This window comes from Mustela nivalis, assembly GCF_964662115.1.
Source record: "Mustela nivalis genome assembly, chromosome: 9".
NCBI lineage: Eukaryota > Metazoa > Chordata > Mammalia > Carnivora > Mustelidae > Mustela > Mustela nivalis.
This window is the reverse complement of record NC_139028.1, coordinates 102,714,047-102,727,346: the sequence shown is the minus strand read 5'-3', so window position 1 is coordinate 102,727,346 and position 13,300 is coordinate 102,714,047. Positions and strand designations below refer to the sequence as shown.

At 38.6% G+C, this 13,300-nt stretch overlaps 1 protein-coding gene across 6 annotated transcripts in view; it reads right to left on the bottom strand.

Moving 5' to 3' along the window:
- Positions 1-13,300, bottom strand: part of CSTPP1 (centriolar satellite-associated tubulin polyglutamylase complex regulator 1) — a 168,088-nt gene that overhangs the window by 83,310 nt on the left and 71,478 nt on the right. For all 6 annotated transcript variants that reach the window (XM_082747787.1, XM_082747782.1, XM_082747783.1 and 3 more), the window contains one exon: positions 2,986-3,116. In XM_082747787.1, the coding sequence (XP_082603913.1) occupies positions 2,986-3,116 (131 nt within the window). The remainder of the gene's footprint in view (positions 1-2,985; positions 3,117-13,300) is intronic.

The window sequence follows — 13,300 nt, the reverse complement described above, 5'->3', positions numbered from 1 at the left end:
GAAGAGGAAGTAGCTCTCGTACTTTTATTAAATGAAATACACAAACATATGTGTGCATGTGTTTGTTCATTTGTAAAAGCATAAAGCTCAAAATTAAATTCTAACAAACTGTAAAAATAAACTGCGGACAATAGCTCTTTTGAGCCAATATTCCTAAACAGAAGTGAAGATTTACTTCAGGGAATTTTAATCTTTGCCAGACTTGGAAAATTCAGATTAATCTTTCACACTGAAAGAAATACCAAAGTGAGAAGTTGAATTTTAAAGGCTTATTACATATGAATAGATCTTTTTGCTTCCAAGACTCTAAAGTTGCCTAGATAGCAAGACATTCACTATAATCTTCATGAGGTTATTTGAATTTCAGACATGGGAAAATTAGCATCATTCAGTACTCAGTCATGCAGAAATGACACTGCATCCCTATATGTGCTAAAAACTAGGATAAACGGTTTCTTGCCAGAAAGCGTCAGGTCCTTAGTTTTCAACAGGTGGCTTCGTTTTTAGATATGTTATGCTGGAACTCTGCTCTTCTTGTGCTGTTTCCCAGAAGACTCAGTTTCTTCCTGATAATGCTAAAATATGTACAAGATGTTCTAAGGAAGTCATCTGCGGGAGAACAATATAGTATCAGCTCCTCTGAGTAGGAGTCAGGTACGTGGCATTCAGTTGAAAAAATGGGGCTTAATAAGTACTTTATTTTGGAACTTTGCCTCTGAGTGTTTTCGCTCGTTCTGGATTAAAATTGGGAACACTCTGGGACTGAAAGATGTTCTAAAGTTTCCTGGAAGAAGCTGAGAATATATTAAAATGACTTAACCAAAGATTTTAGGATCACCTAGCTGCAAATGTTGCATTTGGTCTTTAAGAAATCAGAGGCTGTCTGATTAAGAAGCCTAACAATAAATATCCAGCATAAAATCCAGGTCTTGTTTATGGCACAGGAAAAACAAGGAGAACTTGGAGCAGCTTCCTCTTAGCAGCTGGATGAATCATTGGCAGCTGCTGTAAAAAAGGTAAAGAAACCTACATCTGCTCAGAGTCCAAATGCTATATGGATCCCTTGTGATAGTAAATAAATTCTGGAAGAGGCCCCACTTCTAAATCAGGAAAAGAATTAAGGAGATCTAAAAACTGCTTTTCCATAGTTATCTCCATGTGCCTATTCCACAAAAACCAGCTTTAGCTGTATGCACCATTCTTCAAAATAGTGAGTATTCAATCAAATATTTACAGACTGACTAAGAGACTGGGAAAGGTTTGGGAAAAACAGGTTCAGGTGCAATACTACAAACTTTACCTGTACATTCACAGCTCCCAGTTTTTTGTATGTAGAGGCTGATGGGTTTGTTTCTCTGAGGTAGTTCACTTAAAATTGAGTCCACTTTGATTTTTCTCCACTAGTGCATATAGGCGATAGAGGAGATGATGTGATTCTCAGTACACTGGATATTTCTGCTCAATAGTGTAATTGAGATGGATAATCTCTTGAGTTACATGTAATAGAAGCTGTGATTAGAGTAATAAAAAGAATTGGGGCACCTGGGTGGCTCAGTGGGTTAAAGCCTCTGCCTTCAGCTCAGCTCATGATCTCAGGGTCCTGGGACTGAGCCCCGCATTGGGCTCTCTGCTCAGAGGGGAGCCTGCTTCCTCTTCTCTCTCTCTCTGCCTGCCTCTCTGCCTGCTTGTGATCTCTGTCTGTCAAATAAATAAATAAATCTTTAAAAAAATAAATAAAAATAGAAACAGCATATTAGCATATTAGTAAATCTGGGTTTGGCTCTCATTATCTCTCACCACTGCAAGTCTCCTAACTATACTCTCTGCCTCCAGACTCACCCTCTAAGTCATTTCTTTTTTTTTCTTTCAAATATTTTATTTATTTATTTGTCAGCAAGCAAGAGAACACAAGCTGGAGGAGCCACAAAGGGAGAGGGAGAAGCAGGCTCCCCGCTGAGCAGGGAGCCCAACACACAGGGCTCAATCCCAAGACTCTGAGATCATGAACTGAGTCGAAGGCAGACACTTAACCAACTGAGCCACCCAGGTGTCCCACCTGCTAAAGCCATTTCTATACTGTCTTCCAAATCATCTTTTTAGAACTCAGGTATCATCACATCATACTTCTGAATAAATTCCTTTAACCTACAGAATAAAATCCAACTTCTTTTTTTATGGCAAAAATGGTCTTTCAGGACCTAACTGTTCTATTCCTTCGCAGGTTCATCTCCCCTGACCCCCTTCACAAACTCTAGCCATTCTGATCTTCTTGATGTCTTAAGTATTCCAGGTTCTTTTATACTTCTACACCACAGCACATGCTCTACCTAGAATGTCCTTCTTTTCTTTATCCATGTAGATAACTCCTACTCTTCCTTCCCAAATTAGACCAAACAACCAGTTCTCAGGAGAACATTCTCTAATCTGCTTGGTCCCCTTTCTCTAACAACAGTGTCCCCAACCTACCCCCACCCCCCACTCTGGAGTTTCCTTCTTTGTATTCATATCATTTCTTCAGTTTGCTGCATGCATTTCAATATTTGCCAAGAGCAAAAGCTCTGGAGTCACATTGCCTGGGTATGAATCCCACCCCAGCAATTGTTGTATAACCTTGTCAAGTTATTTAATCCCTCTGATTCCCAGAGGGTAGATACTATCATCCCCATCCTATAACTAATGTTATTAGTTTCATTAGTTATAGGATGGGGATGATAGTATCTACCACAGAGAGCTGTTATGAAGAGTAAATGAGTCATAACACATAAAGTGCTTAGAACTGCATTTGGCTCCTAATAGATATCATTAGTGATGGTGTTGGAACCAGTAATGGTGGTAGTATCTGTGACACAAGATGATAGTTCCTCAAAAGTAAGGTGTTCGGAGAGTCTCCTATAGCATGTGCTCAACAGTATTTATAGGAACAAAACAAAGGCAGAACTTTGGAAAGAGAAAAGGAAGGCAAGAAAAGGATTTGGAAACACTTACCGCCATTTTTGCCCACAGTTCGGAAGCATTTCCAGAAGGCCCGTAAGAATGATGCCCTATTGTGAGGGGTGGCCTGGATGAAGCTGAATTCCCGAAAGAGAATGTGAGTTCCCTGACATACACTGTTAAAACTGCAAAGAGAAAAATCAAGGAATCATCATTAGAGAAAGAGATATGGAAGGCTGGAATCAGAATAAAAAATCAAGACCACATAGAACCATTGCCAAAAAGGAAGAAAATCCTTTTTCTCCAATAAAACTCTGAACTATAGATTAGACCAAGTCTTTCAGTGAAGAAATCCCTTCATATAACCATATATTTCTGAAAACTCTTGGAGTCCACTTCCTCTGAGTGTTTCTTACCTCCCACATATATGCACTGAGAGAGTTTTAATCAGCCATGGGAGCATCTCAGATAGAGTCTTTAACTGGATGACATTGGCACTTGTATCTTTTTGGAGAATACTTCTTCTACCACTTTTGGAATTATGTTTCCTTAAAGATATGATTTCTGTACTCTCTTTGACCTATATCAGCTCCCATAAGAACATAGCTCATGGGGACAGAACTGGATTGTCTGTTCAAGACAATTTGGGGGGTGATGGATACCTTTTTGACAATAACCTCAGAGGCAAAGTCATGTGCCAAAGGATATGAAAGATTTCAAATAGAACATTAAGACAAATAAGAGGAACAAGGGTAAAAAGTGGCCCCTGAATGAGAGTATGAAGCAAAGCCCCAGAGCCCAAGTGAGTCATTGTTTAAGCTGGGCCAGAGAAGGGGAAAAAATATACTCCATTGCCTTTGGGTTCTTCTGCCAAAGAAATAAAGGCTGTAGAGCCTGGCGTAATCTAAAAATGGAAATTCCACCAAAGAATAGGCAATTATCCAGTAATCATCACAACTAAAGGCAGATTTCAGGTTCCAGAAAACTCCTAAATTCTCTGACAAGTAAATCATGAGTGGAAAATATGTTAATCTTTGTAGAGAAGCAGTCATTAAACTGAAGATGGCAAAACAAGAGAGACAGTGGAAATTCCAAATGCCACTTTTCATTTGCTGACAATTTAAAGTGGGGACAAAACTGAATCTCTGAACGGAACAGGAAAAAAATTTAAGGAGTCATCTGTTCCATTTTCCTCTTCCCTGACCAAGTTCTGAGGGAAACATCTAACCTGTCTTTAACATAGAGTATGTTATCACTTAAGATAAAATTAGCCTCTTCCTGTTAATATTAACAACTGTATGAAAAGGCAAATTACATGCTCCTCTCCCTGTGGAAAACTAGTGTAGAAATCTATTTCTAAGACACTATGAGGACGCATGAGGAAAACATCTGGTAAAGAATTAGGTTAGAAAAAAAAAAAAAAAAAAGAATTAGGTTAGAAGAGAAATTTTTAAAAAGTAACTAAAGTGTTAACTATGCAGTTTGCAGTGTTTTTTTTTTTTTTTTTTTGCAGTGTCTTGAGCAAAGGAAAATGAAAAATAAAGCAAATGAGCTGTTACAGGTAAATGGAGTAGGTCACATTTCTAGCAAATGAAGTCTAAAATGATAACAATCTAGTTTAAATTTATGAAGCTATCCAGCAAAGAATTAGTCCCAAAGTGTGCTTCATACCCCCCATGGGAAAAAAGCTGGTGTCTAGGTCATAATCTGGGCTGTAAAGAAACTAATACTAGTGAAATTATATCTTTAGTGTAGCTTTTAAAAAATATTTTTTTTAGGGGCACCTGGGTGGTTCAGTGGGTTGAGCATCTGATTCTTGGTTTCAGCTCAGGTCATGATCTCAGGGTTGTGAAATTGAGTCCTAGTGCTGGGCTCCACACTCACCAAGGAGTTTGCTTGAGATGCTCTCTCTCCCTCTCCTGCCCCACTGCCCCAGTTGCTCCCTCAAGTGCTTTCTCTCTCTCTCTCTCTGTCTAAAAATAAACCTTTAAGATAGATAGGTAGATATGTATATCTTTTTTAAAAAGAGGGAATAATTTATGCACAGAAGAATCTGGCTGAGACTCATTGTATGGATAAGAATTTACAGGGGCACCTGGGTGGCTCAGTGGGTTAAAGCCTCTGCCTTCGGCTCAGGTCATGATCCCAGGGTCCTGGGTTCGAGCCCCTTATCTGGCTCTCTGCTCTGCAGGGAGCCTGCTTCCTACTCTCTCTCTCTGCCTACCTGCGATCTCTCTCTGTCAAATAAATAAATAAAATCTTAAAAAAAAAAAACGAATTTACAAAAGAAGTTATAAAATAAGAATTTTAAAACACACACTGATAGGCCAAGGACATATAATAATGACTTCAAAAAGATTTATATTTCCACTACTGTCTTTTTTTTTTTTTTTTTAAGATTTTACTAATTTGACAGAGACACAATGAGAGAGGGATCACAAGCAGGGGGAGTCAGAGAGGGAAAAGCAGCCTTCCCACCAAGCAGGGAGCCCAATGTGGGGCTCAAACCCAGGACTCTGGAATCACAATCTGAGCCGAAGGTAGACACTTAACGATTGAGCCACCCAGGCACCCCTCCACTACTGTCTTAAGATCATCCCTACCAAAGAAATTTAACTGGTCAGTATAGAGATTATAATCACTTTACTTAAAGAGTTAATAGGCAATATAATCAGGGAAAATTCTTTTAGATAAGATTGCTCAAACAAAAAAGCAAAAAATACAATATATTGCTCCAAGCTTTACTGTTTCTCCTTCACCTGAAATAACTTTTCCCTACCTCCATCCGTTAAAATTCTATCCAGTTTTTCAGGACCACTTCAAATGCCCCATTTTGCATGAAGTTTTTTCCTGATTTTATACCCATGCCCAATTCCCATGATGCCTCATTTATAACTCTCTACTGGCACTCATAATCTGCTGCCTTTGAAAAATCTTACTGGACTTATATTCCCTACAAGACTGTAAGATCTATGATTTAGTAATTAGGTTGTATTCATCTTGGTCTCCATCACATTGTCTAACACATAGTACATACTACTTCATAAATGCTTTTGGTAGCTGATTTAGAAAGCTTAGAAAGAATAGATAAGTAACACCAGGTTGAAATAACTGTTGCTTTTTACCCAAACTTATAGTCTCTGTATTTTAATAAGTGAGTGTTAAAAATATATATATATCTGATTAATTTTTGCCATCTTATTATGTCTTTTCCATGAATTATTTTTCTTTTCCTGCTTTCTATTGTGTTAGGGAAGTTTTTTTTTTTTTTTTTTTTTTTTTTAAGATTTTATTTATTTGAGAGAGAGAGCGAGCATGAGAGGAGAGAGGTCAGAGGGAGAAGCAGACTTCCCGCCAAGCAGGGAGCCAGATGTGGGACTCGATCCCAGAACTCCAGGATCATGCCCTGAGCCGAAGGCAGTCGCTTAACCAACTGAGCCACCCAAACGCCCCCGTTAGGGAAGTTTTTTCTTTTCTTTCTTTCTTTCTTTTTTTTAAGATTTTATTTATTTTGAAAGAGAGAGAGAGCAGGGGGAAGGGCAGAGGCCGAGGGAGAGAATCTCAGGCAGACTTCACAAAGAGAGCAGAGACTGAGGCGGGGCTTGAACTCAAGACCCTGAGATCATGACCTGAGCTGAAATCAAGAGTCAGACGTCAACTGACTGAGCTACCCAGGTGCCCCAGTTATCTTCCTTTTTAATTATCCCCCCGACCGTTAGATTGGAAGCTATGACAGAATCTTAACTTCTTAGAATTCCTCTTACAATTTCAACATACATATTTAGCTACACAGTTTTCCTTTTTTAATAGAAGTATAGTTGACATACAACGTTATATTAGTTTCAGATGTACAGCACAGTGATTTCAACAATTCTCTACTTAACACATTGCTCATCACGGTAAGTGTAGTCCCTATCTGTCACCATCAGAGTTATTACAGTATTATTGACCATATTCCTTACAGGGTACTTTTCATCCCTGTGACTTACTTTATGACTGGAAGATAGCACCTCTTAATCCCCTTCACCTGTTTTGCCCATCTCCACGCCCTCCTCTCTGGCAACCATCAGTTTGTTCTCTGTATTTATGAGTCTGTTTCTGGTCTGTGTATGTCACGAGCACACTATGAAGATGCACACATGAGTTATGACTTTGACACTGCCAGCTTTATTCAGTCATTAAAGCAAGGCTAGCATAATTATAAAGCAGGTTCAGGATTCCAAACTCAATGACATTTCACCACATGATTAACTTGGCTTCGTACATGGCACCCAGAGCAAAACACAAGACCTAAGTCACACAAAGAACAAGATAACATGGTGGATAGGAAGAGAACGAAGTCAGTCTGTGGGTGCACAGTTGAGATAAGGCCTCAGTCCAGCCGGGGTCAGCTCTTGGAACTTACTGCTTATTCTGTTCAAACAATGGAGGATCTCAGTTCTGTTCAGAGATCAATCAGGTAGAGCCTTCAGCAGTGGCTGCCTTTTTTAAGTGCTTGGACATTGAGGGGTCAGTGTCTGGAGAGTCTACAGTTTGCTGCAAACTCCCTTTTTAAAGGAATTTAATCCATCTTGAGACCCTTTAGACCTCCTGTGCTTCTCCTAGTTACCAGCTCTGGGGTGTTTTCAGCTGGGCTGGTCTCAGTGATATCTGATAGCTTCAGAACCTTTAAATGCTTGCATCATTGCTTGACATGAGTGACTCCATCTTACTCTTAACAGTGCATGTGTGTTTGTTCATTTGTTTTATTTTTTAGATTCCACATTTAATTGAAACCATATGGTAATTGTTTTTCTCTGAGTTACTTAGCATAGTACCCTATAGGTTCATCCTTGTTGTCAGAAATTTCTGACAAGAGTTCCTTCTTTTTTATGGCTGAGTAATATTCCATTGTATACGTATACCATACCTTCTTTACCCATTCATCTATTGTTGGACACTTAGGTTGCTTCCATATCTTGGTTACTGTAAATAATGCTACGATAAACATGGATGCATACATCCTTTCAAACGAGTAGCTACACACTTTTTAGAATGTCAAGTCATTCGTTATTTTTATTACTGTCCAAAGCAAGACAAGAACCAAAGCACACTCTAAATAATCTATGAGCACTTTTCTCTTCTGATATTATTTTCTAGATTTTGACTTCTATCTTTTAAATTAGGAACTTTAAAAAATATGGTAACATGCTTATAATACTATTTTAGCCATCATATTTATCCTTTTAAGTACTGGCAGTATACAATTCAGTGGCTTAAATACATTCACAAAACAGTTAACCATTACTATTATCTATTCACAGAACTTTATCATTAACCCCAACAAAAAAAGTAATGTCCTCTTCCACCTTCCTCCCAGACTTCGGTAACTTCTATTCTACCCTCTGTTTCTATGCATTTGTCTATTCTAGGTACCTCTTATAAGTGGAGCTGTATAAAATTTGCCCTTGTGTGTCTGGCTTCTTTCTCTTTTTTTTTTTTTATGATTTTATTTATTTATTTGAGAGAGAGGGAGAAAGCATAAGTTGGGGGGGGAAACAGAGGCAGAGAAAGAAGCAGGCTCCCTGCTGAGTAAGGAGCCTGATGTGGGGCTCAATCCCAGGACCCTGAGATCATGACCTGAGCCAAAGGCAGATGTTTAAACAACTGAGCCATCCAAGTGCCCCTTTTTTCTACTTTTTTCTTTTTTTTTAAGATTTTATTCATTTATTGGACACAGAGAGAGAGATCACAAGTAGGCAGAGAGGAAGGCAGAGGGGGAGGGAGAAGCAGGCTCCTTGCTGGGCACAGAGCCCGATGTGGGCCTTGATCCCAGGACCCTGAGATCATGACCTGAGCTGAAGGCAGAGGCTTTAACCCACTGAGCCACCCAGGCGCCCCACCTTTTTTCTTTTTTTAAAAAGATTTCATTTACTTATTTATTTTAGGGAGAAAGAGAGAGAGAGCATGCACCCACAAGCAGAGGAAGGGCCAGGGAAGAAAGAAGAGGGAGAAAATCTCAAGCAAACTCCACACTGAGTACAGAGCCCCACATGGGGCTTGATCCTACAACCCTGAGACCATGAACTGAGCTGAAACTAAGAGTGGAAACCCAACCACCTGAGCCACCCAGGTGCCCCTGGCTTATTTCACTAAGTTTTTGTTGGGCTTATATCAAATTTCATTCCTTTTTAAGGATGAATAATATGTCATTGTACGTATATGCCACATTTGTTTATTCATTTATCTGCTGATGAACACATGAGTTGTTTCTACCTCTTGGCTATTATGACTAATGCTTCTATGAACATTGGTGCACAAATTTCTCTTCTTCAAACATCCTGCTTTCAATTCTTCTGGGTATATACCCAGAAGTGGAACTGCTATGTCATATAGTAATTGTATATTTAAACTTCTGAGAAAACACCAAACTATTCCCCAGTGGCTGCCTGTTTTATCTTCTCGTAGCAGTGCACAAGAGATCTAATCCTCACCAGTGTTTTTTCTATTTTCTTATTTTTTTAAAATAGCCATGGTAGTAGGTGTGAAGTGGTATCCCATTGTGGTTTTGATTTGTATGTCACCAATGAGTGATCATATTTTCATGTACTTATTGGACATGTGTATATTTTCTTTGGAGAAATGTCTATTTAAGGCTCTTGCCCATTTACTAATAACTTTTTTGTTGTTGAGTTGTAGCAGTTCATTATATATTCCAGCTGTGAATCCCTTATCAGATATATAACTTGAAAATATCTTCTCTCATTCTGCAGGTTGTCTTCTTGCCTTGATACTATAGTCTGATGCACAAAAAGTTCTTAATTTTGATGAAGTCCATTTTATCGATTTTTTTCTTTTGTCCTTGTACTTGCGCTTTGATAACCATAAAATCACTGTCAATTATAATGCTATAAAGACATTTGGTTTGTTTCTTCTCAGAGTTTTATACTTTTGGCTCTTAAATGTAGATCTTTGATCCATTTTGAGTTAATTTTAATTTTTAATTTTTTAAGATTTATTTATTTATTTTAGAGCAAGTGAACAGGGTAAGCAGCGGGGGGGGGGGGGAATTCCTCAAGTATACTCCTTGCTGAGTGTGGAGCTTGACACAGGGCTTGATCCCAGGACCCTGAGACCTTGACCTGAGCCCAAATCAAGAGCTGACCGCTTAACCAACTGAGTCATCCAGGCACTCTGAGGTAACTTTTATATAAGATATAAGATATGGGTTAACTCCCTTCTTCTGCATGTGAATAGCTAGTTTCCCCAGCAACACTTGCTGGAAAGACTTGTTGAATAGTAGTTCTTTCCCCAGTGAAGAGCACCCGTGTTGAAAATCAATTGACTATACATACAAGGGTTTGTTTCTGGGTTCTCTAATCTATTCTAATAGTCTATATGTCTGCCTTTATGCCAATATATACCGTTTTCAGTACTGTAGTTTCATATTAAGTTTCAAAGTTAGGAAGTTTGAGGGATGCCTGGATGGCTCTGTCGATTAAATATCTGTCTTGGGCTTGGGTTATGATCCCAGGGTCCTGGGATCGAGTCCTGCATCTGGCTCCTTGCTCAGAGGGAAGCCTGCTTCTCCCTCAGCCTGCTGCTCTCCCTGCTCACTCTCTGACAAATAAATAAATAAAATCTTAAAACAAAACAAACCCAAAAGTAAAGCATCGTAAAATTTCCACAGTGAAACATATATTTACATTAAGAAGATTAAAAAAAAAAAAAAAAGATTAAATAAAGACCAAATACAGCCTCATAAACAAGTCCAGGTCAAGTCTGCTCCCAAATGAGTTTTCAGAAAGCTCAGCAAAAACAACTTCAGGTTTTCTATGCTTTTTGTGATTTCAAATTGTGAATTTCTGAATATTCACAGACCTGCTGTTTTCACAAAAGCCTGTGGGTGGTAAATGCTCTCAGTTTTCATTTTCTTGAAAATATCTTTATTTGTCCTCTGGAGTAATGGTTTAACCAGGTGGGAAATCTGGGTTGTCATTTATCTTCTCTCAGTACTTCAAAGATACTATTCCAGTGTCATCTGGCATCTATCACTGCTGTCAAGAGGCCATCAGTCAAACTCCTGCCATTCCTCGTGGAGTTAATCATTCTTACCATTCATATAAGCTATTTTCTTTATCATCAATGTTCTGTGGATTTTACAATGTGTCTATCATGTAGGTATATTTTTATTTAGCTTGCACAACTCTTTAATCTGACTTATGCCTTTTGTCTCAGAGAGCATCTTTTCAAATATTCCGTCACTGCCATCCCCTGTATCCTTTCCTTTTCCATTAGATGTACACTGTAGCCTCTCGGTGTATTTTCTGGGTCCTTTCATAATTTTCATCTTTTATCTTTGTGTTGTACTTAGTATTATCTTCCAAATGATGAATTCTTTATTCTTTTGTGTCTGGTCTAAAGTTTAATCTGTCGAATTTTTTAAAAAAATTTTATTTATTTATTTGACAAAGAGAGCACAAGTAGGGGAAGCAACAGGCAGAGGCAGAGGGAGAAGCAGGCTCCCGGCTGAGCCTGGAGTCTGATGCAGGGCTCAATCCCAGGACCCTCAGCACTATCCCACTCTCAGCACTATTATTTAACACAGTAATGGAGAACACATAGTAACAGAGAATCAGAGAACACAACGAAATAAAAGGCATCTAAATTGGCAAAGAAGTCAAACTTCCACTATTTGCAGATGACATGATACTCTATATGGAAAATCCAAAAGACCCCACCAAGAAATTGCTGGAACTGATACATGAATTTGCTGAAGTGGCAGGATACAAAATCAACATACAGAAATCTATTGCATTTCTACATACAAGTAATAAAGCAGCAGAAAGAGAAATCAAGGAATCAATCCTATTTACAACTGCACCAAAACCCATAAGATACTTAGGAATAAACCTAACCGAAGAAGTAAAAGATCTGTACTCTGAAAAGTATAAAGCATGGATGAAAGAAATTGAAGAGGACATAAAGAAGTGGAAAAACATTCTATGCTCATGGAGTAGAAGAACAAATATTGGGTTCATAAAAAGATTTTATCTATTTATTAGAGAAAGAGGAGGGGAAGGAGCAGATGGGGAAAGAGAAAGAAGGGGAAAGAATTGCAAGCAGATCTGTGCTGAGTGCAGAGCCCAGTGTAGGAGCAGAACCCACCACCCTGAGATCATGACCTGAGTCCAAACCAAGAGTCAATCTCTTAACTGACTGAGCCACCCAGGCGCCCCTGGAAGAACAAATATTGTTAAAATGTCTATAGTACCCAAAGCAATCTATACATTTAATGTAATCCCTATCAAAATACCAATAGCATTTTTCACAGAGCTAAAACAAACAAATCCTAAAATTTGTATGGAACCACAAAAGATCCTGTATAGCTAAAGCAATCTTGATAAAGAAAAGCAGGGGTGCCTGGGGTGCTCAGTGGTTAAGCATCTGCCTTGGCTCAGGTCATGATCCTGGCTTTCTGGGATGGAGCCCCATGTCTGTGTCCCTGCACAGTGGGGAAACTGCTTATCCCTCTCCATCTCCCCCTGCTTGAGTTCCCTTTCTTGCTCCCACTCTCTGTCAAATAAACAAATAAATAAAATCCGTAAGAAAAAAAGAAAAGAAAAGAATAAAGAAAGCAAAGCTGGAGGCATTACAATTCTGGACTTCAAGTTATATGACAAACCTGTAGTGATCAATTCAGTATGGTACTGGCACAAAAATAAATAGCTTAGTGGAGCAGAATAGAAAACCCAGAAATGAACCCACAACTCTGGTCAATTAATCTTTGGCAAAGCAGGGAAGATTAACCAATGGAAAAAGGCAGCCTCTTCAACAAATTGTGTTAGGAAACTGGACAGCAACATGCAGAAGAATGAAATCGGACCACTTTCTTACACCACACACAAAAACAAATTCAAAGTGGATTAAAGACCTAAATGTGAGACAGGAAACATTAAAATCCTAGAGGAGAACACAGGTAGCAACCTCTGATGTCAGCCGTAACAATTTCTTACTAGATATGGTACTTGAGGCAAGGGAAACAAAAGCAATAATAAACAACTGGGACTTCATCAAAATAAAAGGCTTCTGCACAGCAAGGGAAACAATCAACTAAACTAAAGGCAACCTACAGAATGGGAGGAGATATTTGCAAATGATGTATCTGATAAAGGATTAGTGTCCAAAACATATAAAGAACTTATACAACTCAACACCCAAAACACAAATAATTCAGTTGTTCTCTTTTTTTAATGATGACCATTCCTTTTATTATGTCCCTGAGGATCTTAAACTTTATTTCAAATTCAACTAAAATATTTAGTCATATTTTCTCTGGAGAAAATTTCTATTTCAATTGTTGGCTCTTTCTTAGCATTAGTTGTTCTCA